This window comes from Colletotrichum siamense (assembly GCF_013390195.1).
Source record: "Colletotrichum siamense strain Cg363 chromosome Unknown KSG_Cg363_contig03, whole genome shotgun sequence".
Taxonomy (NCBI): domain Eukaryota; kingdom Fungi; phylum Ascomycota; class Sordariomycetes; order Glomerellales; family Glomerellaceae; genus Colletotrichum; species Colletotrichum siamense.
In genome coordinates, this window is record NW_023501016.1 from 851541 (window position 1) to 878851 (window position 27311).

General features: G+C 57.6%; 8 protein-coding genes across 8 annotated transcripts; 4 read left to right on the forward strand and 4 right to left on the reverse strand.

Moving 5' to 3' along the window:
- Window positions 1–604: 604 nt before the first annotated feature.
- Window positions 605–2879, forward strand: CGCS363_v004220 (uncharacterized protein; the record flags this gene model as incomplete). Its single annotated transcript, XM_036636069.1, has 3 exons — window positions 605–1413; window positions 1472–1641; window positions 1711–2879. 3 exons carry the CDS (start codon window positions 605–607, stop codon window positions 2877–2879), a joined length of 2148 nt encoding a protein of 715 aa, XP_036497657.1.
- Window positions 2880–3162: 283 nt separating this feature from the next.
- CGCS363_v004221 (TPR repeat-containing protein) lies at window positions 3163–6189 on the reverse strand (the record flags this gene model as incomplete). The annotated part of the gene is made up of 1 exon (XM_036636070.1): window positions 3163–6189. One exon carries the CDS (start codon window positions 6187–6189, stop codon window positions 3163–3165), a length of 3027 nt encoding a protein of 1008 aa, XP_036497658.1.
- Window positions 6190–6839: 650 nt separating this feature from the next.
- mpd2 (GYF domain-containing protein mpd2) lies at window positions 6840–11579 on the reverse strand (the record flags this gene model as incomplete). The annotated part of the gene is made up of 3 exons (XM_036636071.1): window positions 6840–7156; window positions 7209–11164; window positions 11479–11579. 3 exons carry the CDS (start codon window positions 11577–11579, stop codon window positions 6840–6842), a joined length of 4374 nt encoding a protein of 1457 aa, XP_036497655.1.
- A 2057-nt stretch (window positions 11580–13636) lies between these two features.
- CGCS363_v004223 (uncharacterized protein) lies at window positions 13637–14659 on the forward strand (the record flags this gene model as incomplete). The annotated part of the gene is made up of 1 exon (XM_036636072.1): window positions 13637–14659. One exon carries the CDS (start codon window positions 13637–13639, stop codon window positions 14657–14659), a length of 1023 nt encoding a protein of 340 aa, XP_036497656.1.
- A 216-nt stretch (window positions 14660–14875) lies between these two features.
- Window positions 14876–15241, reverse strand: ypaA (Uncharacterized protein; the record flags this gene model as incomplete). The annotated part of the gene is made up of 1 exon (XM_036636073.1): window positions 14876–15241. One exon carries the CDS (start codon window positions 15239–15241, stop codon window positions 14876–14878), a length of 366 nt encoding a protein of 121 aa, XP_036497661.1.
- A 1429-nt stretch (window positions 15242–16670) lies between these two features.
- NUGGC (Nuclear GTPase SLIP-GC) lies at window positions 16671–20940 on the forward strand (the record flags this gene model as incomplete). Its single annotated transcript, XM_036636074.1, has 4 exons — window positions 16671–18622; window positions 19424–19820; window positions 19878–20451; window positions 20501–20940. 4 exons carry the CDS (start codon window positions 16671–16673, stop codon window positions 20938–20940), a joined length of 3363 nt encoding a protein of 1120 aa, XP_036497662.1.
- A 1466-nt stretch (window positions 20941–22406) lies between these two features.
- Window positions 22407–23495, reverse strand: CGCS363_v004226 (uncharacterized protein; the record flags this gene model as incomplete). Its single annotated transcript, XM_036636075.1, has 1 exon — window positions 22407–23495. One exon carries the CDS (start codon window positions 23493–23495, stop codon window positions 22407–22409), a length of 1089 nt encoding a protein of 362 aa, XP_036497659.1.
- A 1912-nt stretch (window positions 23496–25407) lies between these two features.
- pbp-0 (Penicillin-binding protein 4) lies at window positions 25408–27253 on the forward strand (the record flags this gene model as incomplete). The annotated part of the gene is made up of 3 exons (XM_036636076.1): window positions 25408–25614; window positions 25757–26703; window positions 26752–27253. 3 exons carry the CDS (start codon window positions 25408–25410, stop codon window positions 27251–27253), a joined length of 1656 nt encoding a protein of 551 aa, XP_036497660.1.
- Between the last annotated feature and the right edge of the window lie 58 nt (window positions 27254–27311).

The following is a 27311-nucleotide window of genomic DNA, read 5'->3' on the forward strand; positions in this document are numbered from 1 at the left end:
CACTCTTCTGGAGTTGAGTTGTTCACGTCAAAAAACGCGTTAACGCATTGCATCCTCTACAGACAGTCTTTGCGCCTGGCCTGCCGTTTGAACTTGCTTTCAAAGCTCGTCACGTGCATAACGAGGATTGGAGGAATATCCTAAAGACAACAGAGTCGCTTGTTGAACCCTAGCGAGGATCCCGCATCTTCTTCAATACTAATATCGAACGCTACCTCAAGGTGGCAAGCAACCCGTCAATCCGCCAACCCCCAACGGGGCAGAGCGCAGCTGAGCTGCAGAAACGTTGCAATTACAGCTAAGCGAGCCTATTTGGGGGTTCGGCGTGTTGGTTCCCCCTGGCATACTTTATGTCATGGCCAATGGCCGGGCGACGAAGTCTGTTGGAACTTCGATTCCAGGATCTTGACCCACAACACCGACATGTGCGTATTTCCCTCGCCAAGCGTTGGAGCCTGAATTTTACATGAGCTGGCTTTCTCTTGTTGCCATCTTTTCTCCTGCAACTTCCCCAAACTGTTTCTTCCTTCTGTGGGACAATGCCCGTCAATCTCATGAATCAATGAAGTTGGTTTTGTAGCTGACCTCCTTCACCGCACTCGCGATGCAATCGGAGGACAGTGGGGTTGTTGGAGGTTTCCAACTTCGGAGGAAGTCTGTCGCGCAGCACTCGGAGGAGCACTCTAGTGCAAGCCACTCAGAACGTGTCCCGAATTCGATCTCAAGACATGATTTGAGTCCTGAGCTGGAGCCTTATCAATCTCCTACCGAGTTTGCTCAGAACCCGTGGCGAGCCAATGAAGGCGGATACCAAAGCGTGCCTGGCGCAGAACACGCCACCAATATCTACGATTCGGAAACGCATTATAGGCTTTCGAACCCCGCTGTGGCCGAGGCAAGCATCAATCCCGTTCTATTACCGAACAGTGACGCGCAGGACTCAGGGAGAGGTCACGCAAATTTGCTTTCGAAAGCTTCGACGCCATCTTCGGGTTCTTCAACAGCTGGCGCTTCGGACGGCAGAAGAGATCTCAGCCCAAAGATATCGGAGAGACAAAACCCGAAGCCTGACAAAGACCTGCTTTCTTGGAACGCAACTTTCTTGGCATGGTGGCAGGAGCTGATATGGTGCGCCATCAGCCTCATATCAGTTTGCGCTCTGTACATCCTCCTACGCCACTACGACAATAGAAAGTTGCCTGACTGGCCCTCTGGACTCACCCTCAACACTGTAATCGCTCTGCTTGCTACTGTCGCAAGGTCCGCCTTTGTCATCCCGGTGTCCGAGGGCTTGTCGCAACTCAAGTGGCTCTGGTATCGCAAGCAGAGGGCCCTGAAGGACTTTCAGGATTTCGATGCTGCTAGTCGCGGGCCATGGGGGAGTCTTCAGCTGGTGAGAACGACGAAAGGCTGGTAAGCGGTCCGACATAGCCAACAAAAAGAGGAAAGAGGAAACACTGACACTGCCTAGGCCTCTGAGTGTCATATCTATGGTCGTATTGGTGACTGCCATGCTCACTTCCGCCCTGACACAATCTTCCGTCACCTATCCCGAGCGCCAGGTTCCGATCCTACCAAGCTCCCCGGTTGCTCGTTTGGTTCGATTCTGGAATCCAATGACAGTCAGCTGGTACTCCCCATGTAAGTCTCTCCCTGATCTCTTCGCTTAAATCGGTCATGCCCGCGTGATTGCATACTGACAACCCGCAGACATCAAAGGCGCAACCTACGACGCCAGCATCCAAGCCGGCCTCAGCCACGACTCCAACACCCTCTACCCCTTCGACCAGCCCGGCTGCCCCACCACCGAGTGCCGCTGGCGCCCCTTCAGCACCCTCGCCATCTGCACCAAGATGTGGAACATGACCGACCAGCTCACGTACAACTACAACGGCAACAGCAGCCGCTTCGTCAACACCGGCACCCCGCGCAGCCTCTCCCTGCCCAACGGCGCCCTCGCCAACTTCGCCCCGTCCCTCACCGGGCTGGTAAGCCTCAACAACGGGCAGGCGTCCCTCCTCCCCGCCGCCGAGGTGCCGCAGTCCGCCTTCTTCAACTTCACCGTCATCTTCACCACGACCAAAACCACCGGCGCGATGGAGGTCATGTTCTACATGTGCGCGCAGCGCTACAACGTCTCGGTCCAGAACAACGTCTTCTCGCGGACGCTGATTCACTCCTCCGCCGAGGTGGAGGAGGGCACGTTCCTGGTGCCGGAGTCGACGACTTCAAAGGAACAGGTGGAGGTTACGACGGAGGCGGTGACGATGCCGCAGGAGCCGGGGGTGGCGTTCCCGTACGGCGGCACAGCGCTGACGCCCCTGATCGAGAGCCTGTCCAGCGCGATGAACGGGACGTACCCGACGACGGAGAACGAGCGCGGCCGGGCGCCGTCGCGGTACTTGAACGTGCTGGACGTGGTGCGGCGGGAGCGGAACGGGACGGAGAAGCAGCTGTTCGAGGCGGTCGGGAATGTGACGAATAATGTGGCGAGGAGCTTGACGAATAGTCTCCGTGATAGCCTGACGACGGAACAGGCGTACATCACGGGACAGGCGTATGTTAGCGAGACGTACGTTAAGGTGCGCTGGTGGTGGATGACTTTGATCTCGTGCCAGGTCGTGCTGTCGACAGTCGTCCTGGTAGCTGCGCTGATCCAAGCGAGGATGGCCGGGCTGAATGTGGTCAAGAGTTCGACCTTTCCTACATTCTTTGCTATTGATTCGTCGGAGAAGAAGCTGCTTGAGACGAGAACGGCCCTGATGGACGTTCAAGAGCAGAATCGATATCTAGGGACGAAAGGGCTGGGAGAGTGGAGACTACGGATGCAAGACAATGGCTGGGTGCTTCTACGTGAACAGAAAGAGACGAGATGCTAGGTGTGTATGGTACAGACGTGGATATGATGGTAATGTGATGAAGGTGAGTGGATAACGGGCTTGAATCTAGCACGGCGAGTGTTGAATATCCATGAACTCTGAAGTTCTTCGTCTTTGGATCTGAGAAAACGAAATCATCACTGCTCTTCGGCAAGATCCCGTGTTATTGACCATCTCTTGACGGCTGGAGCTCAGCGATAATGCAAATGTCAGTTCACCTTTGATCATACCGGAATGCTCTTTTTTGTCTATCCCATCTAACAAGCAAAAAATCTCTCTCTCATCACAACTTCAACCCCTCCATCAGCCCCTCCAACACCCTCCACTCCTCACTCCCCTCCCAACTCTCCTTGCCACGACTCATCACACTCCTCACCGCGCTCCTCGCCTTGCCCCTCCACTTGCTCCCAACCCCCTCCACCTCGCCGCCAAAGTTCTCCAGCACACCCACCAACTCATCCGTCCTCTCCACCACAACCCCCCACGCCCCCTTATCCACAAGCCAATTCCTCCCCTCCCCGACGCCCCCCGTCCCCGCCGCGCTCGCCGTCAACCCCCCGCCCGCCCCGGCCCCCATCGCCGCCCGCCACCCCTTCTCCGCCGCGTCCACCGCGCCGGCATACTCCCGCCGCCACACGCGCAGCTTCACAACCAGCCCCCACAGCTCCGAGCGCGTCGTGATCAGCGGCACCACGCTCTCCTCGAAGAGCGCGACCACCGCGCGCTCCACCGTGCCGCGCGGGGGCGTGTACACCCCGTGCCCGTCGTCCTCGGCCTTCTGCTTGGTCAGTAGCGCCTCGTTGAGGAGCGCGCGCAGCACGTCGTCGTCGAGCGCGTCCTCCGTCTTGCGGATGCGCATGATGGCCCGCAGCGCCAGGACCATGTCCAGCACCGCGGGCGGCCGCATGCGCGACGCGAGCGTGAGCACGTTGTCCCAGATGCGCCAGTTCTCCTGCGCAATCTGCGCGCCGCGCTTGTACGCCGCCAGGGCCTGCGAGAGCAGCGTCGCGGGGTCCTTGACGTCGCTCTGCGCATGCTCCACCTCGTCTTCCTCCTCATCGTCATCCTCCTTGTTCTTCTCATCGAGCATCTTCTTCTTCAGATCCTCCACCGTCTCGAGGTACATGCTCCACAGCGAACTCCCCAGATTACTCCACGTCCGCGCGTCCTCCCCGCCGACAACCTCGCCCGCCGCCCCGATCGCGCGCCCGTACGCCTCCGCCGCGTCGGCAAAGTTGCCCATCCGCAGGCTGATGTCGCCCAGCCGGCCCCACAGCTCCGGGCTGAGGCGGTTGCACCGCGTCGCGGCCTGGTATGCCTCCAGCGCCTTGGTCCAGTCCTTCTGCTGCAGCCAATGCTCGCCGAGCGACTTCTGCGCGCGCGCGAAGCGGTGCTTCGAGACCTCCCACGCCCGCTCCCAGTGCGCCGGGTCGTTCTCCAGGTCACCGAGGATGCAGAACAGCCGCGGTGCGTTGGGCGGAGGCGGCACGCGCTCCGGGCCCTGGAAGGCGTCTGGTTTAAGGTACATGACGTCTTCCCCGTCCTCCAGCTCCGTATCGGGGTCGGCGTGCTCGACGGCGGCGGGGGTGCCGGTCTTGTGGAACAGCCGCCAGCGGACGATGGCGCGGGCCTTCTGCTCGCCCCCGGAACCGCGGCCGTCTTCGTCATCGGCGGACGCGGAGGAGGCGAGGCACAGCGCGACCTCGGCCCATAGGCGCAGGCGCTTGAAGATCTCGAGCGCGGAGACGAGGGAGCCGACGCCGGCCCAGGAGTAGGCGAGTTCGGACTCGAGGTGCCAGCGCGGCGGGGAGGAGAGGGCGTGGATGTACTGCAGGCGGACGTGTGCGGGGGCAGTGTCGGTGTCCTTTGCGGCGGGGAAGAAGGAGGTTGGCTTTTGTTGTTGCGATGTTGTTGTGGTGGTGTCGGGTGATGTGACTGCAATAGCCGGCACGTCTACGTCAGCGACGTCTTCGGCCTTGGGGCGCGGCGCTTCTGAGGTGTCGACGACGACCTGGTCGACGACGGCCTGCATCTGCAGCACGCCGCGCTCGACGGTCCTGCTGCGGTGCACCTCGATGCGGGAGCGCACGAGCAGGGCCTGCGTGTAGATCTGCCAGTTTGTCGGCTTGTCCGAGACTACGCGCACGGCGTACGGCAGGACCTCCTCCGAAGTCAACGTGTCTACCGGCGAGAAGGTGTCTTTCAGCGTCGCCTCCGTGAGTAGGATGATCTGGTCCAGGGGCGACAGGCGGGGCTGCGCATCTGGGGAGAGATCCGCGAGGGCGGCCGGTAGCGCAGAAGGTGCAGCAGCGAGTTCGCCGTGCTTGCCCGTCGCGTCCTTGGAGAACTGGATCTCCTCGAGGAGGGTGTCGTCGTTGAGCGCCACGGCCTCAGGCCCGGTCTTTTCCTCCTCCGCTACCTCCTCTGGTACGTCGGACTTCGCGAGGACGACAAGCTGAGAAGTGCTCTTCTCCTGGAACTTCGTCCTCTTACCCAGCGCACCAGAGAGCGCGTACGCGAAGCTATTCAACTGCGTCGCCTCCTTCAGCGCCTCGCGCGCCTTGTCGTCGCGGCCGAGCATGATGTGCGTATTCGCCGCCTCCAGCAGGAACTGCACCTTCTCCTCGCGGGACCAAGCGGCACGTTCGCCGGTGGCCCAGACATCCTCATCGAGCAGCTGCTTGCGCACGGCGTCGAGGCCGGCGGTGATCTGCTCCGCGAGCGTGGGCACGTCGATCCACTGCGACGCCTTGGCGAAGTTGGACCCGGGGCCGAGGGATGGCTGGCTGAGCAGTTTGAAGTGCCAGACGTTGATGCGCAGACGGGTCCAGGGGACGCTGAGGCGCGTGGCGTCGGAGAGAGTCACCACATCCTCGGTGGAGGAGGAGACGTTGAAGATGTGTCGTGCCAGGGCGAAGAGCTCGATGTTGGGGATATACGGATACGGCGAGACACCGTCAACCTCCAACTCCTTAAAACTCTTCCTCCTCAGGACCTTGAGTGTGTCCTCGGCAGCGGATGTGTCTGCCGCAGCAAGCGCATCAACAAAGAGATTCTCTACCCTTCCAACATTCTCCAGAACGGGACCGGTGACATTAGACTGCAAAAAGGCGTTCAGCGCCGCAAGACCGACGGTGATCTCGTCTTCGGGGAGGGATCCAGATGGCGCCTGCTGCTCGCTGGTCTGTGCGAGGCAGGATGCGAATCTGGCGATGACATCTTTCGCGACCGGCGATGTGAGCACGTCGACGTATGCGCCGTCTGCGACTTGTGATAGCAGCGAGGCCGGTGCCTGCTGGGGTTCAGCCATGGCGAGTTGAGTTGTTGTCGCAAGGCGAATAATCTCGGTTGCGATAATGAGAATGTCGCGATAGTGGGTGAAGTCTGCCCCGCGGCGGGGTAACTTTTAAGAAACGAAAACCTCTAAGATTTCGCAATTCAGGCAGAACGATGCGAAACCTGCAGGCTGTCGTAGTCCTTTAGGGTCGCCTAATGGTACCTCCAAAGTAGCGTTTCTTCGATTCCGTCTCGTCGCCGGTGAGTCAAACGGGGCTGTTTTGGGGTGTTTTGATGCCCTGTGAAATCGAAATTTCCATGGTGGGGGCGGGGCAAATTTTCACCTGCTGTCTGTCACTTTTACATAAGCAGCTCACTGGCTCCTCACCGAACTCACCGCGGGGCATCTCAATCCACCACCCTCACCCTGATGATTTCACTCTGAAGAGATGCTCACTTTAACTCATGCAACGTTGCGAGGGAAGACTGATTCTTGACAATGCTATACTGCCGCTTGCACTGATACGCTACATGATGAGATCCCGCCATGAACAACTAACCATACGCAATAACGCTGTCCGAGTCTCCTCAACATCGCCATGGGATAGTACATGATTACGCTAACTGTATGAATCTCATTGTGCCTCATTTCCACCATGTCCAGAGCTTGTCTGACAGCTTCTCCTAGACCTTCTTGCCCGTCTTCTTGCGCGTGGGAACAACCTTGAAGCCGGCGCCCTGGATGGCGGCATCGCCGGCAGGGGCGGGCTCCTTGTGGCCGCCCTTCTTGGCAACCTCGTTCCATCCGCTGGAAGAGCCTCCAGCCTTACTGTCGCCAGACATCTGCTTCTCCACGATGCCCTTGTCGGCAAGCTTCTTGCGTCTGATAAACTCATCGGCGAAGTGCTGTCCGTTCATCGTCTTCGAGCTAGAATAGATGGCGTCGGCAATGAGGGCGTGCTCAAGAGGCAGAATGAGCAGACCAGCGGCGAAAACATCAACTGCATATTTGGTTAGAGACTCTCAATATTGAAGGACTCGTGTGAGACTTACTGTCAACACCAGTGATTCCCCTAGACAGCTCACGGCTAAGCCACTTGTTGAACTCGTCCATGGCGACATCGGTCTTAGCGGGAGCCGCGATGGGAGCAGCAACAGGCTTGACTACAGGCTTCGCAATCACAGGGGTAGTCTTGCCACCAGCAGCACTGACGGAGCGGGTCTGCGCGGCCGGACCGGTGGGCACCTTGACCTTGCCGCCGGCTCCGACGGTGGCCCAGCCGCTTCCGGGAGGGGGGGCAGTGCCGGCAGGCTGCGGGAGGCCAGGAGCGGCATTAGGCTTCGTGGCGAGATCGGCGTAGCGCTTACCTGCAGCTGCAGTTGCCAGGCCGGTCTGGACAGCAATCTCCTTGGCCTTGACCTTGCGGAGCTCCTCCTCTCTCTGAATGTCAGCTAGGGTCTTCTGCTTGCTGGGCGTGCTGGCTCCGGGGGTAGCCTTGGTGGCGGCCGGCTTGGTCCAGGGGCTAGCGGCTGAAACCGGGGACCCGTTGCCCCAAGTGCTAGTTGTGGGCAGGCCTCCAGTGGCAGCAGCAATAGCCTTCTCACGCTCTCTGAGAGCGGCGGTCTCTTGCTCGAGAACCTGGCGACGACGCTCGGCGGCGACCTCCTCAGCCTTGGCCGCCTTACGAGCCTCGGCTTCCTGGATTTCCTTCAGGCTAGGGCCCTTACGACTGGCGGCCTCCTTGGCCCAGGGAGCCAGCGGGGGAGGCTCAGTAGCGGAGCCGGTGTCGGGAGTTCCGGTCTGGGAGCGGTTGTACTGCTCGGGCAGGTTGGAGCGGGCACGCTGGGCCGTGGGAGCCGGGAGGGGAGTGCCAGCGGTGGGCAGAGGGGGAGGGAACGGCATGGGCAGACCCGCAGCAGCGTTCTTGGCGGCGGCAGCAGCAGCCTGAGCCTTCTGGACCTGTTCAGTCAAAGAGAGTTGTTGCTGCTCCTCCATAATCTCCTTCATGCCGGGAGCGGGAGAACGAGACTGCTCCTGGATCGTCGCGTGAGCAGAGGAAGCTGACGCGGGGGTCTCTTGCTCGACAAGCTCTTCGGCGTGCTGGGCCTCTTGAGCCTTTTCCGCCTCGTGCTCGGCGCGGAGGTCTTCGAACTGCTTGAGGCGCTCACTGAAGCCCTCCTCATCCTTCTCCAAATCCTCGGTGCCAGGCAGGTTGTTGCGCAGGCTGGTGTCGTTGGCGGGAGCGCCGATGGGCTGTTGGGGGAAGATGCTCGACAGGCTGGTGGGAGCTTGGATGCTGGTCAGCATCTGGCGCTCGGTAGGATTCAGGTTCGCGAGATCTTCCTCACGAAAATGATCAAGCCCAGACCCGACTGGGGCCTGGGCGGAGCTCTGCTGGATGGCAGAGTCGAAGAAGCCGGAAGTGGGCCCAACACCGCCGCCAATGGGAGGCTGATGGGGGTGAGCACCGATCGGAGACGAAATGCTGCCGAAGCTAGGTTGGCTCTGCAGGCTGTGAGCGCTGTGCTGATGGTGAAGACCGGGAACACCACCTGGACCCTGACTTTGCAATCTAGTGATGGCCTGCTGCCGCATCATGTAGTCCCGCTGCTGAGCCATGGCCTGCTGCTCCTCCTGCTTTCTGCGCTCGAGGTTGTTCTGCTCCTCTGCAGTTAGAGTTCTGCCAAAACTAGGGAAGACACCACTGAGAGGCGGGATGACACCGGTGCTGCCGCTGGGAGAAAAGGGCCCGGCTTGGGTGGGAGGGCCGTGAGGAATGCCAATCTGGGGTACAAGGAACGGCTCTCTGGAGTTTCCGATTCTCCGGATGAGCTGTCCGAGTGGCTCAAAGTCGACATCTTCGACCTTCTTCACGCGAAGATCGGGCGTGAAGAAGTTGGCTTTGTACCAGTCATTCATCTCCAAGCCGCTGAAAGGTCCCTGGATGTTTTGCTGAGGGTCAAGGTAAACCCATCTCATTCGATCAGGCATAACCATGGTACGCTGAGCACCGTAGTCAGCACCGGTGGAAGCCCCGGGAGTAAACGACTGCGGGTGTCCTACGCCAACCGCTCCGGCGTGAGAGAGGTCTGCGCCACCGAAGCCGCTGTGCGTGCGAGTCGGGTCAGAAGGGAACATCTCCTCGAAGATGCCGCCGCGGCCACTGCGCATGGGGCTACCAGTTTCGCGTGGTTGGGCGGAGAAGTTGCTGCGGCCAATAGCGCCCAGTGGGTTGGCTTGGCGCAAGTCGGGGAGGGAGTCACTCAAATTCTCCTGCTCATGGCTTTGCATCTGAGCCTGCATGGCGGGTGGGAAAAGTGAGCCCAGCTTGCTACGACCGATAGTCCCAGCTCCTCCAAGGCCGCCGGCGCTGGCGGGCCCAAAGACCCCAGCATTGATGCCTGCCAAGCCTGGAGACTGAAGTTCAGTACCCATGGGGCTAAACAACGAGTTACCAAAGACTCCTCCAAAGCCACCGCGCTCCCGGTCAGGGGTGCCAGTTGAGAGAGGAACAGGCCAGCCAGAGCCGTAGCCGCGAGGCCCAGCGCTACTTGTCTGGCTGCGATCGCTGCCGTCGAGAGCATGACTGGGGAAGCCGCGCAGTGAGTTGAAGCCAGGGTTCTGCTCCCCACCGATAGGCGCACCATGTTGCTTGTCAGCACCAGTGTCATCGTGAGATTCACCGCGCTCGGCGGGAGGGCTACGGTATGGGTTGGTCTCGGCAGGACTTTGGGGACCGGGCTCCTGCTCCGAGTGTCGACCAAGATTCAAACCAGACATGCCGAAATCGCCAGTCGAGCCCTTGATGGGCGTCTCAAACATCCCGATATTGCTCTGATTGGGAACGGCCGGGGGGCTCGTGTCTTGTGCACCACCCAGGGCTGCGCTGCCGGATAATCCGTCGTCGCCTCCGAACGGATCAGTGTCGGTGCGAGGGCGTGAGCGCCAGGATTGGGTATCGGAGGCGGGGGCTTCGTTCGGTTTGGCGGAGCTGTCAGGACCGTCTTTGTTGATCAGGTTAGCGAAGCGACTTCCACCGCGAGCGCCGGAACCGATGGTAGAGGTCGGCGTCGGCATTGCGAATTGACCAAAAGCACCGCCACCGCCCGCACCACCAGCAGAGGTTTGGCCAGGATTGTTCCAGAGGGAGCTGATATTGGCGCCCATCGAGGGAGCGCCAGCCGTATTGCTCCGAGTCAGACCGCCGAACGGTGGGGCCTTGGCCTGGGACCGAGCTGGGCTCTCAACCTCGTCCGGCTCTTGCTCCTTCACATCATTCTTACGTCCAAACAAGAATTGATCGTCGCCGCGGGCCCCGAATCGCGCTGCACTCGGGGACGCAAGGGCGCCGCCGCCGAAGGGGTTCGAGTCTGTCGTCTCGCGGCGTCGGGTGCCCGGTCTCGAAGCGGAAACTGGAGAAGAAAGACCGTATCCAGCGGCGCTGCCGTGCGACAGAGACGCTTTCCGACCGTTGGTTCCAGGCGCTTGGTTTGCTTCCTTGTTTTGGATGGGCGGCTTCAGAGGAGAATTGACGTCGGATGCGAATGCCTGCCTCATATTAGTATCCATGGCGTGGTTACCAGTGCCGTCATGCCAGCGCACCTTTTCCTCCTCATCCGTCAAGCCGTTCACTCCTACAGGGTGGCCGTCACCACGGGGGTTCCAGCAGGCTGAGGGATCTTGAGAGTTATGGCTGTTATTGCTCTTGCCCCAACCCCGCGCAGCGCTTCCGTTTGTGTGTCCCGGAGTCCATCCCGGTTCTATCACGACAGAAGGGTCCGCGTCCGCCGTGCCGTTCCTGTACAAGCCCAGGATTGACTCCTTCTGGTACTGTGACGAGATCGGGTAGTCGTAGCTGGCGGCTCCGGGGGTCTGGGGGATCGCGCCTGTGTCGGCGTTTGACGCGGCGAAGGCGTGTTCGGATGAGGCAGCGGGTTGGGAGGCTTGGCCGGGGGTCGTCGAGGGGCGGCGGAAGGTCAGCGTGCCGTTTCTGGCATCACGTCGAGCCCTGCATCGCGTGTTAGTACCCTGTGGATGCGTGGCTTGGGTGCAGTGTTGGTTCGCGGCGAGGCCGGGGACAGCAGGGTTGTGCAGGAGTGCTGTGACGTTGCGGCAAGGCTGAGAGGATGGAGCAGACTCCACACCGGCCGAGCAACCAACGCACGCAGCTAGCGTGCAGAAAGGGAAAAGATGCGACATCGTCACGACGACAGGCCGAGCAGAAACTCTGCGGCAAAACGAAAAATGCGCGGTGGGTAGGGCAAACAAGCGACCAAGTGGGCAGAGGATCAGAGAGAAGAGGTGGAGGAGGGGGCAACTGACCATTCCCCGCTGCCCGAACCGCGGTCGCTGCGTCCCGCTCTCGCGTTTGCGTTCTGACCGGCGGCGGCGGAGGCGAAGCTTGATGGTAGATTCGAAGGCATGGCTGATGTTGGTGTTGCGCAAAAAAATAAGGGGGATTGAAGGTGTTTGCTGGCGTTGAGCAAGGGCCGGGGGGTTGCAGCAACAACGCGCAGGTTGTGGTTGTGGATTTTTTTTTTTTTTTCTGGGTTGGGGGTTTCGGGAGTTGGTCTGATTCGACTCTGGTCGCTTCCGTGGACAAGGCACGAAAGGGAACGGATGCAGTTGGATTGGTGTGTGTTTGTGTGTCGCGCGCGACGTTTCGTTGGAGATGGATACACAGAGGTGATGGGTGTTGTGATACAGATAGCTGATGAAGGCTTGCTAAACGATGGATTGATCGGGAGACCGAGGAGGGGGCGGTTCGCGAGCGTATGCGGTCGTCGTGCGAGGGTGGTGAGGGTGAGCTGTCTCGTCGAAAAAATCAAAGGTTTGAAAGGAAAATTGCCAGCTCGGAAAGACCCACGATGGGTGTGGTGTGGGGACCAGGGAGAACTGTGGGAACCTTACCCGCGCTAGGCCCAGAAGGGGAAGCGCCCGGGGTTTTGCCGGTGCTGGCCACACGTTTTTTTGGGTGAGTGCCGGATGACGTTGGCTTGATGGTGGTTTTATGTATCTTGCATTTTACTTAGTTATCGAAATATTGAACTACTATTGATTGTTTGTGGTACTGGTCATTTTCCTCGACTTGGAGGAAACACTGAACACACTGGAAGACAATTGGGTTGTTGCTTCCCCCTTCCCCTCCACGGCAACAAAGACGAGACCCAATGACAGAACCCCCTTCCATTGCGTCACGTGGTACGTCACACGTGACCCCACTCTGACGTTGAAGCCTCAAGTGCCCAGATCATCGGGTGCTGCTGCAGGGCTTCTTCTGGCTTGGGGGCTATCTGACACCCAAGACCCTAGGCTGGGCTGGGATCGGGTGCTAAAATTCCTAAAAACCCGGCTATCTGACCTAAGCCTTCAGGGGTCATCCCCTAGAGCACACCGTCGCCAATGCCCGACCTCCCCTCACTATGCACTCTAAAAAGAGAAAAGCCTCCTTTCTCAGGTCAGGCCATGACTTTCATCTTCACCACCACGCCTCAAAATGCTGCCTGCTGCCAACCAACCCGCCCGCCTCCTCGTCCCATGTCTTGAAAAGTCTCATTCCCTCCCACGACTCGCATCCCTCACGCCCACCGCAGGTGTCATTGGCCAGGAGTTTCAGAACAAGCTCAAGGGAGAGTTTAATGCTTTTGGGTTGTTTCATGCAGCCAACGGCCTCTGAACACTCACGCTCGACTCGTCCAAGGGAGGGGGGAGGACTTTGAGGAGGCAGCATTGCGCAGGATGATCACACACGAACAATGAGACGACGTTCGACCCCCTCACTTAGGTAGGTTGGTGTTGGCTCTGCGCTGGCCTTTGCCTTTTGCGCCTGAACTGCCCGATTATCTGCTGTCCGCAGACTTGCTGTCCGGACGAAATCTGCTCGCCTCGTGCTCGTGCTGTTCGATTCTGTCATTACTCGGTCACCTCTCTTGACTGCCTCTGTCTGCCCGCAAGACAACCGTGCATCTCGAACTTACCTTGCTGCCCTTACGTCGTGTGCATCGGTGACGTGACTGACGGTTGCTTGATGCCCATCAAAACAGCAACTTGCATCCTGGAGCCTGCGGCCTGATCTGTGAGAAGCTGCCCCCGGGCTGCGCAGTGGTTTGGAGACGCGAACAGCATCATCCTGTAGCCTCCCACGTGTCCCGCCCGTTTCCAACGCCGCACGTCGTCTAAAGTCTCATTCCATATGTGATTTCTCGACATTTCACTATTACCGTCTTTCTTTTCACAATGTTATGTCTCGGCCGAACCGGGTCCGGCGCTATCCCATCGCTAGTGCAAATCGTCTCATGGCTAGGCTACCTAAAACCGCGGAGCCCCCTGGAAGCTTGTTCAACCACACATGCCACATCCCCAAATATCACGGCCCCCTTCCGTCACATGTGTTTCGCTGCCAACGACATCTCATCACACACAATAACATCTCACAATTCCAGGGCAAGGCTGATGCTGGCAGCCACCACACGCTAAGAACATGGCACAAGCTGGACTCACGCGCTCGCTGATGAGCTGGCTCACCCGCATCCTGGCATTCCTCTTCGTCATCTGGGTATCCCCCACGGTGCTGGGCTCCTTCGGGCTCGGGGGCAAGGACGACGCCGGAGACTACGCCGCCACGAACCCCTGGCGCGACCTCCCCGCGGACCCGGCCGTCCACGAGACACTGAAGGAGGTGCTCCTCATCGGCGACACGCTGCGCGACGGCATGCTGCCCACGTCCCTCCCGGGCGACGACTACGACACCTACTCGACCATGCTGCGCAGCCTCGAGGGCCGCGAGGACCTCACCTGGCTCGTCATCCAGGAGACGCGCATCGATCAGACGGTGTCGGCGATCGCCAACCGCGGCGGGTATCACAGCCCCATCCCGGAGGAGCCCCACGACTTACATGAGCGGGCGAGGAGGCTTCATGATCACTGGTTTAAGCTCACCGCGGCCAAGGACAAGCCGGAGCGCTGGGAGGTCAGGTTTGAGACGACGTACCTCCCGTCGTTGCTCACGGCGCAGGCGCTGGACTCGAGGGAGAGGGCGAAGGGGTTCAAGCTGGACTTGACGCCTGCGCAGAAGGCCGAGGCGGACGAGAAGTACAAGGCCTATCGCAAACGGAGGGACCGCGCCGTGAGCTACCTCAAGAAGAACCCGCCGAAGCCGATGGCATGGGTCCCGGTCCAGACGGCCGCGGAGGAGGTCAAGCGGGGGATCTGGGAGACGATCTTTACGGATGGGATCGTGCGGGCCGGGCGGAAGGTGCTGGGCAAGCAGATGGCGGCGAATCCGCTGTTCAAGCCCGTCTATCGGGACCTCGTCACGGAGCGGATTCCGTACGGCTGGGTCGATCCCAACCAGCCTGCGGAGGAATTCAATGAGGCGGATCACCTCAAGGAGATGGAGGCGTTTAGAGAAGAGAGCCGTCTAAGGCAGGAGAGGTCGGATAGGCAAGCCAAGTTCCAAGAGGAGTTGAGGGCTGCGGAGCGGGGAGATAAAGATGAGTTGTAATGTCGGAGTAGGTAAAGAGGGCGTGAGAAACCAAAGCAACAGTCTTCACTATTCTATACAGGCTAAACGCTAGTAATTCTACAAAGATGCGTCAACCGCGTGCACCGCCATGCCGGTCACACAACCCCCCACCCCAACGTGTCTTTTTCACCGCCCAGTTGAGCCGCACCACCACATCTCAACCCCCCATCGCCAAATCTCATCAGCTCTCATCGCCTAGTATCCAGACAGGACAGCGCCGATGGACACAATCGCCGGCACGCCCTGGATCAGGAAGATGCGCGGGTTCGCCGTGGCGCCGCCATACGCGCCGGCGACGGCGACGCAGCCGAGGAAGAAGAGCTTCAGCTGCTCGGCGAACTCGGGGACGGGGTGCGCGAGGCCCCAGGCGAGCCCCGCGGCGAGGAAGCCGTTGTACAGGCCCTGGTTGGCGGCGAGGGCCTTTGTCTTCTCGGCGAAGTCGGCGCTCAGGCGGAAGGCCTTGCGGCCGCGCGGGTGCGTCCAGAGGAACATCTCGAGGACGAGGATGTAGCCGTGCAGGCCGGCCATGAGGCCCGTTGCGGTGGCGCCGATGTAGCCCATATCTTTGGAGGTGGTGGTGTGAGAATGAGTGAATGTGGTGGTGGTTGGTAGTGATTTAAGATCAGGTGGAGTTTGTGGTGGTGGCGGCTGTTTGGGAGGAGGCCGGGGGAGGAATGAGTGACTGGTTTTTGTCTCGGAGGCAACTAGTTCAACGACGATGGTGAAAGTTTTCACCGCAAAAAGTCCGAAGGTGTCGTACCGTTGAGATAGGGGAGCTGGGCAGCACTGGACGGTACCGATGGGATAAAATCACCGGCGGAACGGAAAAACAAGGGCAATTTGGGGGCGTGTTGTCTCACGAACGGATTCGGATGTTTGCGAGTCAGCTACTTTTTGCAGCTACACCGAGCTCACCGAGGACACCGGCGCTGAGGATGCTTGGCGGGCTGCATTCGACTGAGACACAGGGCATCTCGGGGCTACATTTGAGAAGCCTAATCATCTGGCGATATTGCATCACATGCAGAATGGTGGGTAGTCTTGGGTTGATTGAATCTAATCAATGAAGTATTAATCGAATTCAAAGACACGCAGTCAAGTTTTTCGATATCAGCCTGGTTCAATCCCCGTCAGAGTCATACAGCAGTCAAAAAGGTGTGCCCACAGGCAGCAAGCTGTGAGAAAAAAAAGTTAGAAGGGAGGAAGGATATATAAAAAGAGCAAAAAGGCTATCTTGTTAACCTGCACTATTCTCGATTTTCTCTAGTCGTCGTTGTCCTTGCCGTCTCTGTCCTCATTACCGTCCCTTCCTCTGTCTCTGTCATTCATCGTCCTTCACCTTCGGTAGGAAAGAGCACCTTCCTAAACCAGGCGTTGGCCCCTTCCTCCTGCAAATCACAGGGCAGTGGCTCGTCCAATCAGAAAATATTGTAATAGTGGATACCTTCATTCAGCACGTGATATCACCATCTTGCTCAGGGAGTCAAGGAACGAACAGAGGGGTTGCTTGCTGTACACAGGGAAGCTGCAAGGATGAGGCACCTGCCCCGCCCTCGACGCGGAAACTAATTGCTGCTCACCTCGACGCGTTTGCAGGGTCCTCGACGCCAAACCATCATCGATCGACTTCCACAATCCCCAAAATTTCACCCACAGATATCGTCGATCGGGATATCGATTGCCTCGATTCAGTACAATCCTTTCTGAATTCTGGCCCTTTTTTTCCCCAACCCAATTGCCTTTCTTCCATTCGTTGACCCGCTTCACCACCTACTTCTCCTTCTCACTCATCTTCATCCCAGCCAAGCTTCTCCCCGGTTACACAACCAACGATTCAGGGCCCCGCGAACGGACACCAACCGCCGCCAGCCCGTCTTGCTGATGGGTCCAACGTTAGCCGCAAGTCAGTTCAACCCATCGTCACCGTCACCAATTTCGTCCAAGAACCAGGGTCTACTTCGCTTGGCTTAGTCATAATTCATCTGACAAGATGCCCCCGATTAAGATGGAGGGGGTAAAGATGGAGGGCGTCAAACCCGAGCCATCCGATGCCAACAACTTGCTTTCGACCCCCGTTGCACCCGTTGCGAACCCAAGGAATTCGAATTCAGTCGCATCTCCTTACGTCGCCATACCTGCGTCGGTATCTACCCTCCGCGGCACCCCGCTTCACCATGTCAAGGCTGAGCCTGGAGTGAAAGCTGAGGTCAAGCAAGAGCAACCCATTGAGGAAGCTCGCAACGTGAACCCTCACAATTCTGTCCAGCCCAACTCCTGTGGAGAAGAACAGCAAGGCCCTGCCTTCGAGGAAGAACAGCAAGGTCCTAACCCCCTCGAGGAGTGGTCTAAAGAGGCATCCCCAGAGACCCTGGAAGAAGGCGTCAAGCGAGGCCTGGACTTTTTGAACCATATCAAGAACTTCTTCAATGCTGCTTCATCCATGCCCGACACCCAGGCTCCCGTCTGGCTCAAGGCAATCAGCGATCTCGAGGCCCGATCGGAGGCTTCCAAGGCAATTGTTGGTGTCGTTGGCAACACTGGTGCCGGCAAGAGCTCCGTCATCAACGCCCTCCTGGACGAGGAGAGGCTTCTGCCGACCAACTGTCTCCGAGCCTGCACTGCCTCCCCCACGGAGATCTCGTACAACAAATCCGACGACCCCTCCGAGCTCTACCGTGCCGAGATTGAGTTCATTTCTTCTGACGACTGGATGAAGGAGCTCAAGACGCTGTACACAGACATTTTTGACGACAATGGCAATGTATCCCGCGAGTGCACCAACCCTGACACGGAGGCTGGTATCGCTTACGCCAAGATCAAGTCCGTCTATCCCTCAAAGACCAACAAGATGATCGCCGAGAGCAGCCCCGAGAAACTCGCCAACGAGTCCGAAGTGAGACGTGTGCTCGGCAGTGTCAAGAAGCTCAAGTCAACCACCGCCAAGGAGCTCTACAACGGCATGCAACGCTACGTCGACAGCAAAGAGAAGAACAACCATCTCAAGAAGGACGTCCCCATGGAGTATTGGCCCTTGATCAAGGTTGTCCGCATCTACACCAAGGCGAACGCTCTGTCCACTGGCGCCATCATCGTCGACTTGCCCGGTGTACAGGACTCCAACGCCGCCCGAGCTGCTGTTGCCCAGCAATACATGAAGGCATGCAGTGGTCTTTGGATTGTCGCTCCCATCAACCGCGCAGTGGACGACAAGACCGCCAAGTCTCTTCTTGGCGACTCTTTCAAGCGCCAGCTGAAGTACGACGGTATATACTCTGCTGTGACCTTCATCTGCTCCAAGACGGACGATATTTCGGTGACGGAGGCCGCCGAGAGTCTCGACATTGAAGCAGACGTCGCCGACTCGTGGGCCAAGATTGACGACCTGCGCGACCAGTTGCGTATCCTCAAGAAACAACTCATGGACGGCAAGGACGAGAAGGCAGATCTCCTCGATAGGCTCGAGCAGCTCGACAGTCAGTGGGAAAAGTGGGACGACCTATCGCAGCGCCACGCTGACGGCAAGACCGTCTACGCACCCACCACCCACAGCAGGAAACGCAAACGCGGTGCGACCTCCTCCAGAAGCCGCAAGAACCGCATGTCTGCTGATAGCGACGACGAGTCGTATTCGGACGATTCGATTAGTGATAAGGAGAACCAGCCGGACGACGACGACGACGATGGCGACAGCGATGGCGAACGCCAGCCCCTAACGGAAGAGGCGATTCAGGAGAGGCTCTCGGGCCTCAAAGCCCAGCGCAAGGAGGTTCGCCAGCTGCGAAAGGAGGTGGACCAGAAATTATCCGATCTTCGACAGGCGATGAAGCCTCTTCAAGCCGAAGAGGGTCGTCTCCTGGCTGGCGTGAAAGCTGTTTGTATCCAGGGCAGGAACGAATATTCGAAAGGCGCTATTCAGCGCGATTTCGCCATGGGTATTAAAGAGTAGGTTTTTGCCCTCCTCCCCTTCTCCCGTCTTCGTCCCCCGTCTTCGTCCCCCGTCTTCGTCCCCCGTCTTCGTCCCCTGTCTTCGTCCCCCGTCTTCGTCCCCCGGCTTCGTCCCCCGTCTTCGTCCCCCGTCTTCGTCCCCCGTCTTCGTCCCCCGGCTTCGTCCCCCGTCTTCGTCCCCCGTCTTCGTCCCCCGTCTTCGTCCCCCGTCTTCGTCCCCCGTCTTCGTCCCCCGGCTTCGTCCCCCGGCTTCGTCCCCCGTCTTCGTCCCCCGTCTTCGTCCCCCGGCTTCGTCCACCGGCTTCGTCCACCGGCTTCGTCCCATGTCCTCGTTTCCCACCCTCGTTTACCATCCTCGTTTCCCATCCTCGTTTCCCATCCTCGTTTCCCATCCTCGTTTCCCATCCTCGTTTCCCATCCTCGTTTCCCATCCTCGTTTGCCTTCCTTGTCTCTCATCGTCTCGTTTCCGACCCCAGTTCTCATCCCTCGTCCTCGTCTCTCTGCTTCGTTCTCCGTCCTCTCTTTTCACCGTCCTCTCTTTTCTCCGTCCTCTCTCTTCTCCGTCCTCGTCTCTCTTCTTCGTCCTCGTCTCTCTTCTTCGTCCTCGTCTGTCTTCTTCGTCCTCGTCTCTCTTCTTCGTCCTCGTTTCTCTTTTCGCCGTCCCCGCCTCTCTCCGCCGTCCCCGCCTCTCTCCGCCGTCCCCGCCTCTCTTCGCCGTCCCCGCCCTCCACTCCTACCCTCCTTTCCTGTCCTCGTCCCCCAATATCGCACTATAAACTCGTTACTAACTACTGCAGACTGGACCAAGAAGCTGCCATCGAGGAAAACGAAGAGACATTCAACCCGGATGAGGATATCAGAGACTATGATGAGGTCGCTCGCAACCTGCCCGTATTCTGTGTCAGCAGTCGCGCGTACCAGAAGATGAGAGGTCGCCTACAGAAGGACGATTTCAACGATGAAGGCTTCCGCAACGCCGACGAAACCGAGGTACCCCAGTTGCAACAGCATGCCAAGAAGCTCACAGAAGCTGGCCGTGCGGCCACTTGCCGTCGTTTCCTCAACGACTTGAGCCAGCTCCTGAACTCCATGAGGATGTGGGCTGCCAACGATGGCTCCCTGTCCCACATGAGCGACCAAGACAAGAGAAACGAGGAAGGTCACATCCGTCGGCAATTGGCTTCGTTGGATAGAGTAAGTTCCCTGACCCTTCTGTCTTGCCGGGTCTTGCTCAGTGCTGACTGTATGCAGGACTTTAAGAAGGCCGTCGATGAATGCCTTACCTCGATAAAGGAGGCTCTGGCTGAAAGCATATACGACTATTTTGATCTTACCATCCCATCAGCGTCCGCCGCAGCCGTCCCAACTGCCACCTCCTGGGGCGCACACCGAAGCGAGGGTGGCATGTTCTGGGCAACCTACAAGGCCACGTGCCGCCGATCCGGTGTCTATGCTGGTGCATCTGGTCCTCGTGACTTCAATGCCGAGCTTTTCGAGCCGATTAGCAAGCAGCTTGCCACTGGATGGGAGCGTGCTTTCCAACGCCGCCTTCCCCAAGCGCTTGAAGGTTTCGCTATGAGTGCCCGCCTGCTCTTGGACACCTTCCACCGTGGAGCCATCGCCCGTTCTCAGCAGCGCGGCACCAACTACGCGGGAATCAACATGTTGAGCCAGCAACTTCGGACCCACACAGCCCGGCTCAAGGAAATTCCAGGTTTGCTCCGCATTGTTGTCCAGGAACTGCAGCGTGAGGCCAGCAGAGGCTTCCATCCCGTTATCACCGAGGAGATGCAGCCGGGATATGACTTGTGTGTCGCAGAGTGTGGTAAGTTTATCTAGTTCGGTCAACGGGTAGTAAGCTAACCTTTCGGCAGGCACCGGTTCGTACGCTCGCATGAAGTCGCACATGATCAACCACGTTGAGAACGCCCGTCATACAATGTTCCGTCGCTCCACAGATAGCGTCAAAGAGCAACTCAAGGCGCTATGCAAACGGGTCGAAAATGATATGGCGGTCCAGGTTCAGGAGATTTACAACCTCCTCGCTCGTGACTACCTTTCTGTCCTAGTCGGGGTCGACTCCAGCATCCAACCAGCTGGTCTCCCAAGAGCGGAGCGCCTTCTTCGGGCTGAAATGTATCCCATCTTGCAGGGCACATCTCGGTGGTTCGCCAAGTCTCCTGCAGCCGAGGTCTCCTCGGTTTTCGAAGACGTTGATCCATTTGCCGATGACGACGATCTCGCCGCTTCGCAACTGCAGGATGAGTTTCAAGCAGGCGCCCACGAGGCTCACGTTAAGACCAAAGCAGTGTAAAGATCTGCCATTCTGCTCAATGGATGACGAGGGACGGAGACGGAGACGGAGACGGACGAAGACGGACGAAGATCCGAGACGATGACGACGAAATTATCGGAGACGGACGAGGACCAGAGATGAAGGGGGCTAAAAGGATGGGAGGAGGACCAGCAGGAGCAACGCCAGCAATCATATTCTTTTGCTTCTTGGCGTACGGGAGCGCCTGCGTGCTCCTTCGTATGCTTTGAGGCGTTCGGAGCGGAAATACCCCAACAGGCGTTAGGTTACCTCATTTTGCGGATGGAAAAGTAGCCTTCATGTTAGCTGCACTGGAAAAGTGTGGACGTGGCGATGCTCATGGTACTTGGTCGCGGCGTTTTCTCAGCTTCAGATCCCAAGCAGGAGAGGTATCATTTCAGTCGTACTTGCTTTCAATTGAACATTGATTTGCTTAAACTTCGATTCTGTGTGTCTTGTAGGTGATCTGCCAAGTTTGTCATTGCCTCGTGTTCTCCGCGTTCCTAGCCAGACATTCCCAAAGACAACCTCACATACTTCATTCCGCTACACAGTCGTTCCACACTTACCTTTCAATCAATCTTTTTTTTCTTTTTGTTTTTCTGCGTCTTGCAACTTCCCATTCAAGCCCAAGCCCAAGCCCAAGCCCAAGCCCCTCCCTCAATCATCATAGCATGAAGCTCCCGTCAAGGAGTCTCCATATGCCTTCTCACTCTCCTTTACAATCAAGATAGCTGTTCCAGTCTTTGCAAGGCTTGACCTGTGGCTGGTAGCAGTACCTATCCCTAACTCTGTGTGCATTAGAACCACAAGGCCAGTCGCAACAAGAAAAAGAATGGATTCTTAGCGTACTTTCTCTCTCTCTCGACTCATCAGGGATAACATCAACAATACCAATAATAACAGTTCATTTATTTTTCTGGTCTTTCTTTCCTTTCCTTTTTCTTTTTTTTATTAGTTGATGGGAAGTGGGAGAATGTGTTAGGGACGGGCAAGGAAGCACAGCTTGGGGAAGGAGGTTGTGGGTTGGATGGCCATCATTGGGTTTACAGGTTTTGTGGTACGAGAGGGGTTCGTGAGAGGTGAGGGTTGGGGAAGAGCTCACACGGGTTAGTGAGGCGATGCTCTCGTCTTGCTTATTTCGGGGGTGGCGTTCGGTAGGTGGGGGGATGCTTTGCGTCAACATGAAATATTGAAAACCTTTACGGCCCATGAAGATACGGCACATGATACCCGGGACTCGAGAGCGACACGTGTGCGGAAAGAAATAGTTTCCACTTCCTATCTAAACTTATTCACCGTATTGGTGATACACTGCTTCCCTAACCATGCATTCTAATAAAGGCAGGGAACCCACATGTCTGGCCTCTTTTTCTCAATTTCTTTAAGGGCCATGTGCTCCTACATTCCGTCTTTCCATTAACTCGCCATTTGTCCTCACCCATTCATCCTCGTCAGCGGAGGACTCAAGACTGATGATGCTTAGGCTTGGTGCCCGGCTTGCGCTTTCCCGTGAGGACAATGATCTCGCCCTCTCTAATGAGACGCTCGCGGGTAGCAGCATCCAACACTGGGATCCGAGTGATCCGACCACGCTTCGACAAAGCCGTCTTCTTCTCGATCTGGGGCCCGACGCGGACGAGGTCCGCGAAGTTGGAGGGGTAGTCCCGGGCCGCGAGGTGGGCCTTTGTGGGGGCGGTGGTGCCGGTCGCCGTACCGGTGGCGGATGGGCGGGCGGGCGTCCCGGTCACCCCGACGGAGGTCACCTTGGGAGTGGTCGTGCCGGTCGCCGTAGCGGCGGTAGAGCTACCGGTAGCTGAGGGCGTGGTAGGGATACCGGCAGCCGAGGACGCGGTAGAGGTACCAGTGGCCGAGGACGCGGTAGGAGTACCGGTGGCCGAGGACGTGCGGGCGGGCCTCTTGGTCAGCTTGAGAGGACCCGAGAAGGCTGCGGTAGGGGCGACGACGCCGGGGCCAGGACGGCCGCGGATCTTCTCGACGGCCTCGTTGGGCAGAATCTTGTCTGCGGCGGCGGTCATTGACTTGGCCACGACGGGCCCCGGGGCGGCGTTGAGGATGGCGCTGATGGCCTCCGGCGACAGCTTTCTGAAGCCGTCATCGTCGGTTGCGCAGGCGGCGTCGACAGCCGCGTCTCTCTTGTCCTTGTTGCACGGAGAATCCGCAGGCTTGGGAGGGCTCTCCGGCGTATTAGCCTTCTTCGCTGCTAAACGCTCCTTAAACTTCTGAATCTTCTCGGCCCAAAACTCATCAACCTCTTTCTCGAACTCCTCGGGGCTGAGGTCCTTGGGCTTCGAGGTCTTCTTTGGCATCTTGGCCTTCTTCGCTGCCCAACGCTCCTTGGCCTTCTTCGACCAGGGGCTGGGGTCCTCGGGGGGGCAATGACCGTTGTCACAGCCAACCCACGACTCCTTAAGACCCTCCACGGCCGGGACGGCGGAAGGGGAAGCCGGAGTGGCGATAGGTGCCTCCAGGGGCATGGCCAAACCCGTGCCGGCTACAGCCAGGATGGCTGCCAGGAACTTGGTGGAGTGCATCTTGGTGTGTGACTAGAATGGATGATGTGATAAGATGGTTTTAGATGGCAAGATTTGTTCGTGAAAACCTGGTGATGTTAGAGTTGCTAGCGTTGATGTCAGTAAGCTGGTTGCTAACTGCTGATGATGAGAAGGAAGAAAAGCGAGAAGAACGCGAGGGGAAGAACATCTCTCTATTTATTAAAACCTGCATTGTCCGCAACGGTTGTGGTCTAAGTTCGGAGAAAGCATTGGGTGGCAATTCTTCAGTCGAGTGGCGGTTTGACGCTCAAGAATATTGAGGTTTCCCCCCCAGGGTGCTTGGGGACGATATGTGCGGTATACACTACAATCCGGTTGGATGAACGAATGCATCATTATTATGACCTTTTTGGCTTTTCTTCCCTTGTCTACTGTACTTTGTCTTCTTGACAGTCCATCCCTAGGCGCTGCCATACCCTGTGGCCATCGTCATCACCAGTAATCGTCTCTGAGGTCCTCTATGGCCAATGTTGCCAGTATAGATAGGCGGCCATCCTTCTGGTGAAAATATGTTGGACAGATTTGTAGCCGCCGCATCGTTGGGTGAGATTGGAATGTGCCCGATCCGTACCAATATTGAAGCTTGTATGCGGCTTTTCGCAGGGGGCTTCCAACCCTGAGTGATGCGGCTCACAAATATCTGCGCCGTTGAACGGTTTAATATGGATCCTGCACATTCCCGAAAAGCTTAATACCTCCATGCCGAACGGGTTTTGTGGCGTTCTCTCAACCAAGGTTCTCGAGGGCCAAGGTAAGTTGGAAGGACGTTGGAGTATTGCTCTCGATACAAAGGAGATCATCCAGGAAAAGAGTATCGGGCAGAGATTCTCGTCTCGGGTGGGGCCCATGTCCGTTTGGCGCGTTCGGACTACCACTTTCAAGGTCTTGATGGTACATGTCGAGATGCGATACGGTGGTTTCGCAGCCGCTCGGGTTGGTCAGACTGTTGCCCGAGAGGCCCAGAGAGGTTTCTGCTGTGGCCGCCTCGTGGGCCCACTGGAATTGTTCATTGGTGGCTGCGGCGAGGACAAGCAGGTTGGCCATTTCCTGATCGTCGGTGACGGAGAATGCAGACATATTGAGGACGTTCATCGGAGATGGGGCGTTTGAACCAGGAAAAACTTTGTGTTGAGGATATTTCAAGTCGCAAACAACGGCTCAACCTTTTGCTTCATGGATTTGTTAGAAAACTGTGTTTATCTCAAGATCTGATATTGGGCAAAAGCTGGAACTATTTCAACTTTACGAGAACAAAGCGCGTATTCTAAAAAATATGCTTGAGCCCATTGGCTTCTTTGAGATCAGGCAACAAAAGAACTCATCCCTGTGCAGCGAGAAACCTAGAACACAGGAGAAAGAACAAAAAGCTTCGATGGACACCTCAATGGGTAAAGGACAATTCAAGATTCTTTCTTCCGACAGCTGCCAGAGCCATCTCGAGTCTACTGAAATCCTTGGATGCTAATGGACAATGAATTGTGTTCTTTATCGAATTCTCGCCATCTTTATTGTCGAAGAGCTGTCCATTATCCAACATTCAGCAAATGCATTGGCATACAAGTGTCAGTCTGGATCCATACTACCTTTGCGGTTCATTTGCGTTGTTAACCGTTCTCATCTGTCGTCGTGTAATCGGCGCAACGACCTTCCTCATATGGACCAATGTAAACAGTCCTGTCAAGATGCAGCGCTTTTCCATTCGTGCGGCACAGATGGCCGATGCGGCGCCGTAATCAGCACGACCTAATGTTCTGAGACAGGGATCATTGTGCGGCAACGTCATCCAACGTTCAAACTCTCAGCTTACAGGAAATCCAAGTGTCAACTAACCCCTCATCCTTAAACCATCGCCAACTTACTGGTAGATATAGACTTCTGACCGTAATTGAAGATGAGGGCGTTTCTGGCTTTATTGGATCTTGCAGCCGCTGGTCGAGCAGTCGGGCAGGATTCGGCACAGCAGCCCTTACAACCGTCTGACGCTGATCCCTCCGTGCTCTCCTCAGACATCGGCGCTCACATCGAAGGCTTGATGGAAGAATGGCACGTGCCCGGTCTTTCAGTGGCCGTTGTGGATGGAGACAAGACGTGGGCCAAGGTATCTCATTCCCAATGCCCGTCATCACGGACCCGTCGGCGGGTCATCGCCGCCCGGCGATCGGCGCCAGGCCCGCATTCACGGCGCCGGCGTCTACACCAACTCCGTCCGCCCATGAGAGTATCAACTAACACACCACAAGGGCTACGGCTACGCCGTCCTCAACTCAACCCCAGCCACCCCGCACACGCTCTTCTACACCGGCAGCACCACCAAGTCCTTTACAGCCGCCGGCCTCTCCCTCCTCGTCGACAACTCCACCAGCCTCACCTGGACGACGCCCGTGTCCAGCGTGCTCGACGACTTCGTCCTCAGCGACGCGTGGGCGACGGCGCACGTCACGCTCGAGGACGCACTGAGTCATCGGACGGGCTACCCGCGCCACGACCTCGCGTCCTCGGCGACGACGGCGCGCGAGATGGTGCGGAATCTGCGGAATTTGCCCATGTCTGCGGAGCCGCGTGCGAGGTATCAGTACTGCAACAAGATGTTTGGCGTGATGGGGTATCTCATTGAGACGCTTACCGGGCAGTGGCTGGGGAATTTTCTGAGAGAGAGGCTGTGGGAGCCGATGGGGATGGGGGAGACGTACTTTTCGCTAAGGGATGCGGAGGAGAGTGGGCTGGTGCTTGCGAATGAGTATGTTTACGATCCTGTGCAGGGGAGGCATTTGCAGTTGCCGCATGAGCCGTTCTCTGCTGAAGAGGGCGCCGGGTCGATTATTTCGAACGTGCTTGACTACGCCAAGTACCTCCGTGTCATGATGAATGAGGACGCGCCGCTGTCTAAGGATGGTCACAGGGAGGTGAAGACGCCGAGGAGCTTCTCGTCCATGTCGAAGCCTCCGTTCGTCGGGCCGGTGACGTACGCTTTCGGGTGGAATCAGGCGGTGTTTGAGGGTGAGAGAGCGTACTTTCACTCTGGGCAGGTCAACCAGTATGTGTCAATCATGATTATGATCCCGTCGAAGAAGGTCGCCGTTACAGTCATGTCGAACACCGAGTCTCCTGCTATCGAACTGATTGCTCATCATCTTCTGTATGAGCACTTTGGTGTGCCGAAGGAGAAACGGCTTGACCTTAACAAGCAGTAAGCAGATTGCATGGGCAGTGGAGGGAGACACTGACACTTGAACAGGTACAAGTCGCAGAAAAAGGCCCAACTGAAATACCTCGAGAACTGCGGCGATTACATTTACCCATCAGTACCAGAGCCGCCTCTCCTCCCGACGCTACCCATCTCCGACCACATCGGCGAGTATAGCGATCCAGGATATGGAACCATCAAGGTCGATCTGCACTGCGAAGATGCGGAACCTTCGTTCCTCGGCTACAACGGGAAAGTCAGCGAGCAATGCAAGCTTCGTGTGCTGAACGTTGCGGGCGTGGGCTGGGCGTTCATGAAGCCGGTGCTGTATCTCGAGCCCAAATCTGGTAATTATTGGGTCGGGCGTCTGTATATAAAGGCTGGAGATGCCCAGAATGTCACGACTCCTTCTATCTGTATGAGGGCGGAGTTCAAGGTAGATGTTACCGGCACGGTAACTGAGCTTGGCCTGGATCTCAGGCTGGAGAATGTCCTTGAGGGTACCCCGGCAGGTGATGGGCCGCTCGTTTGGTTTAAGCGTGTCGACGATTAGGTTCAGACAGGTCATAGGATAGAATGATACAAACGAAACCGGAGTATTTAGCAACGTG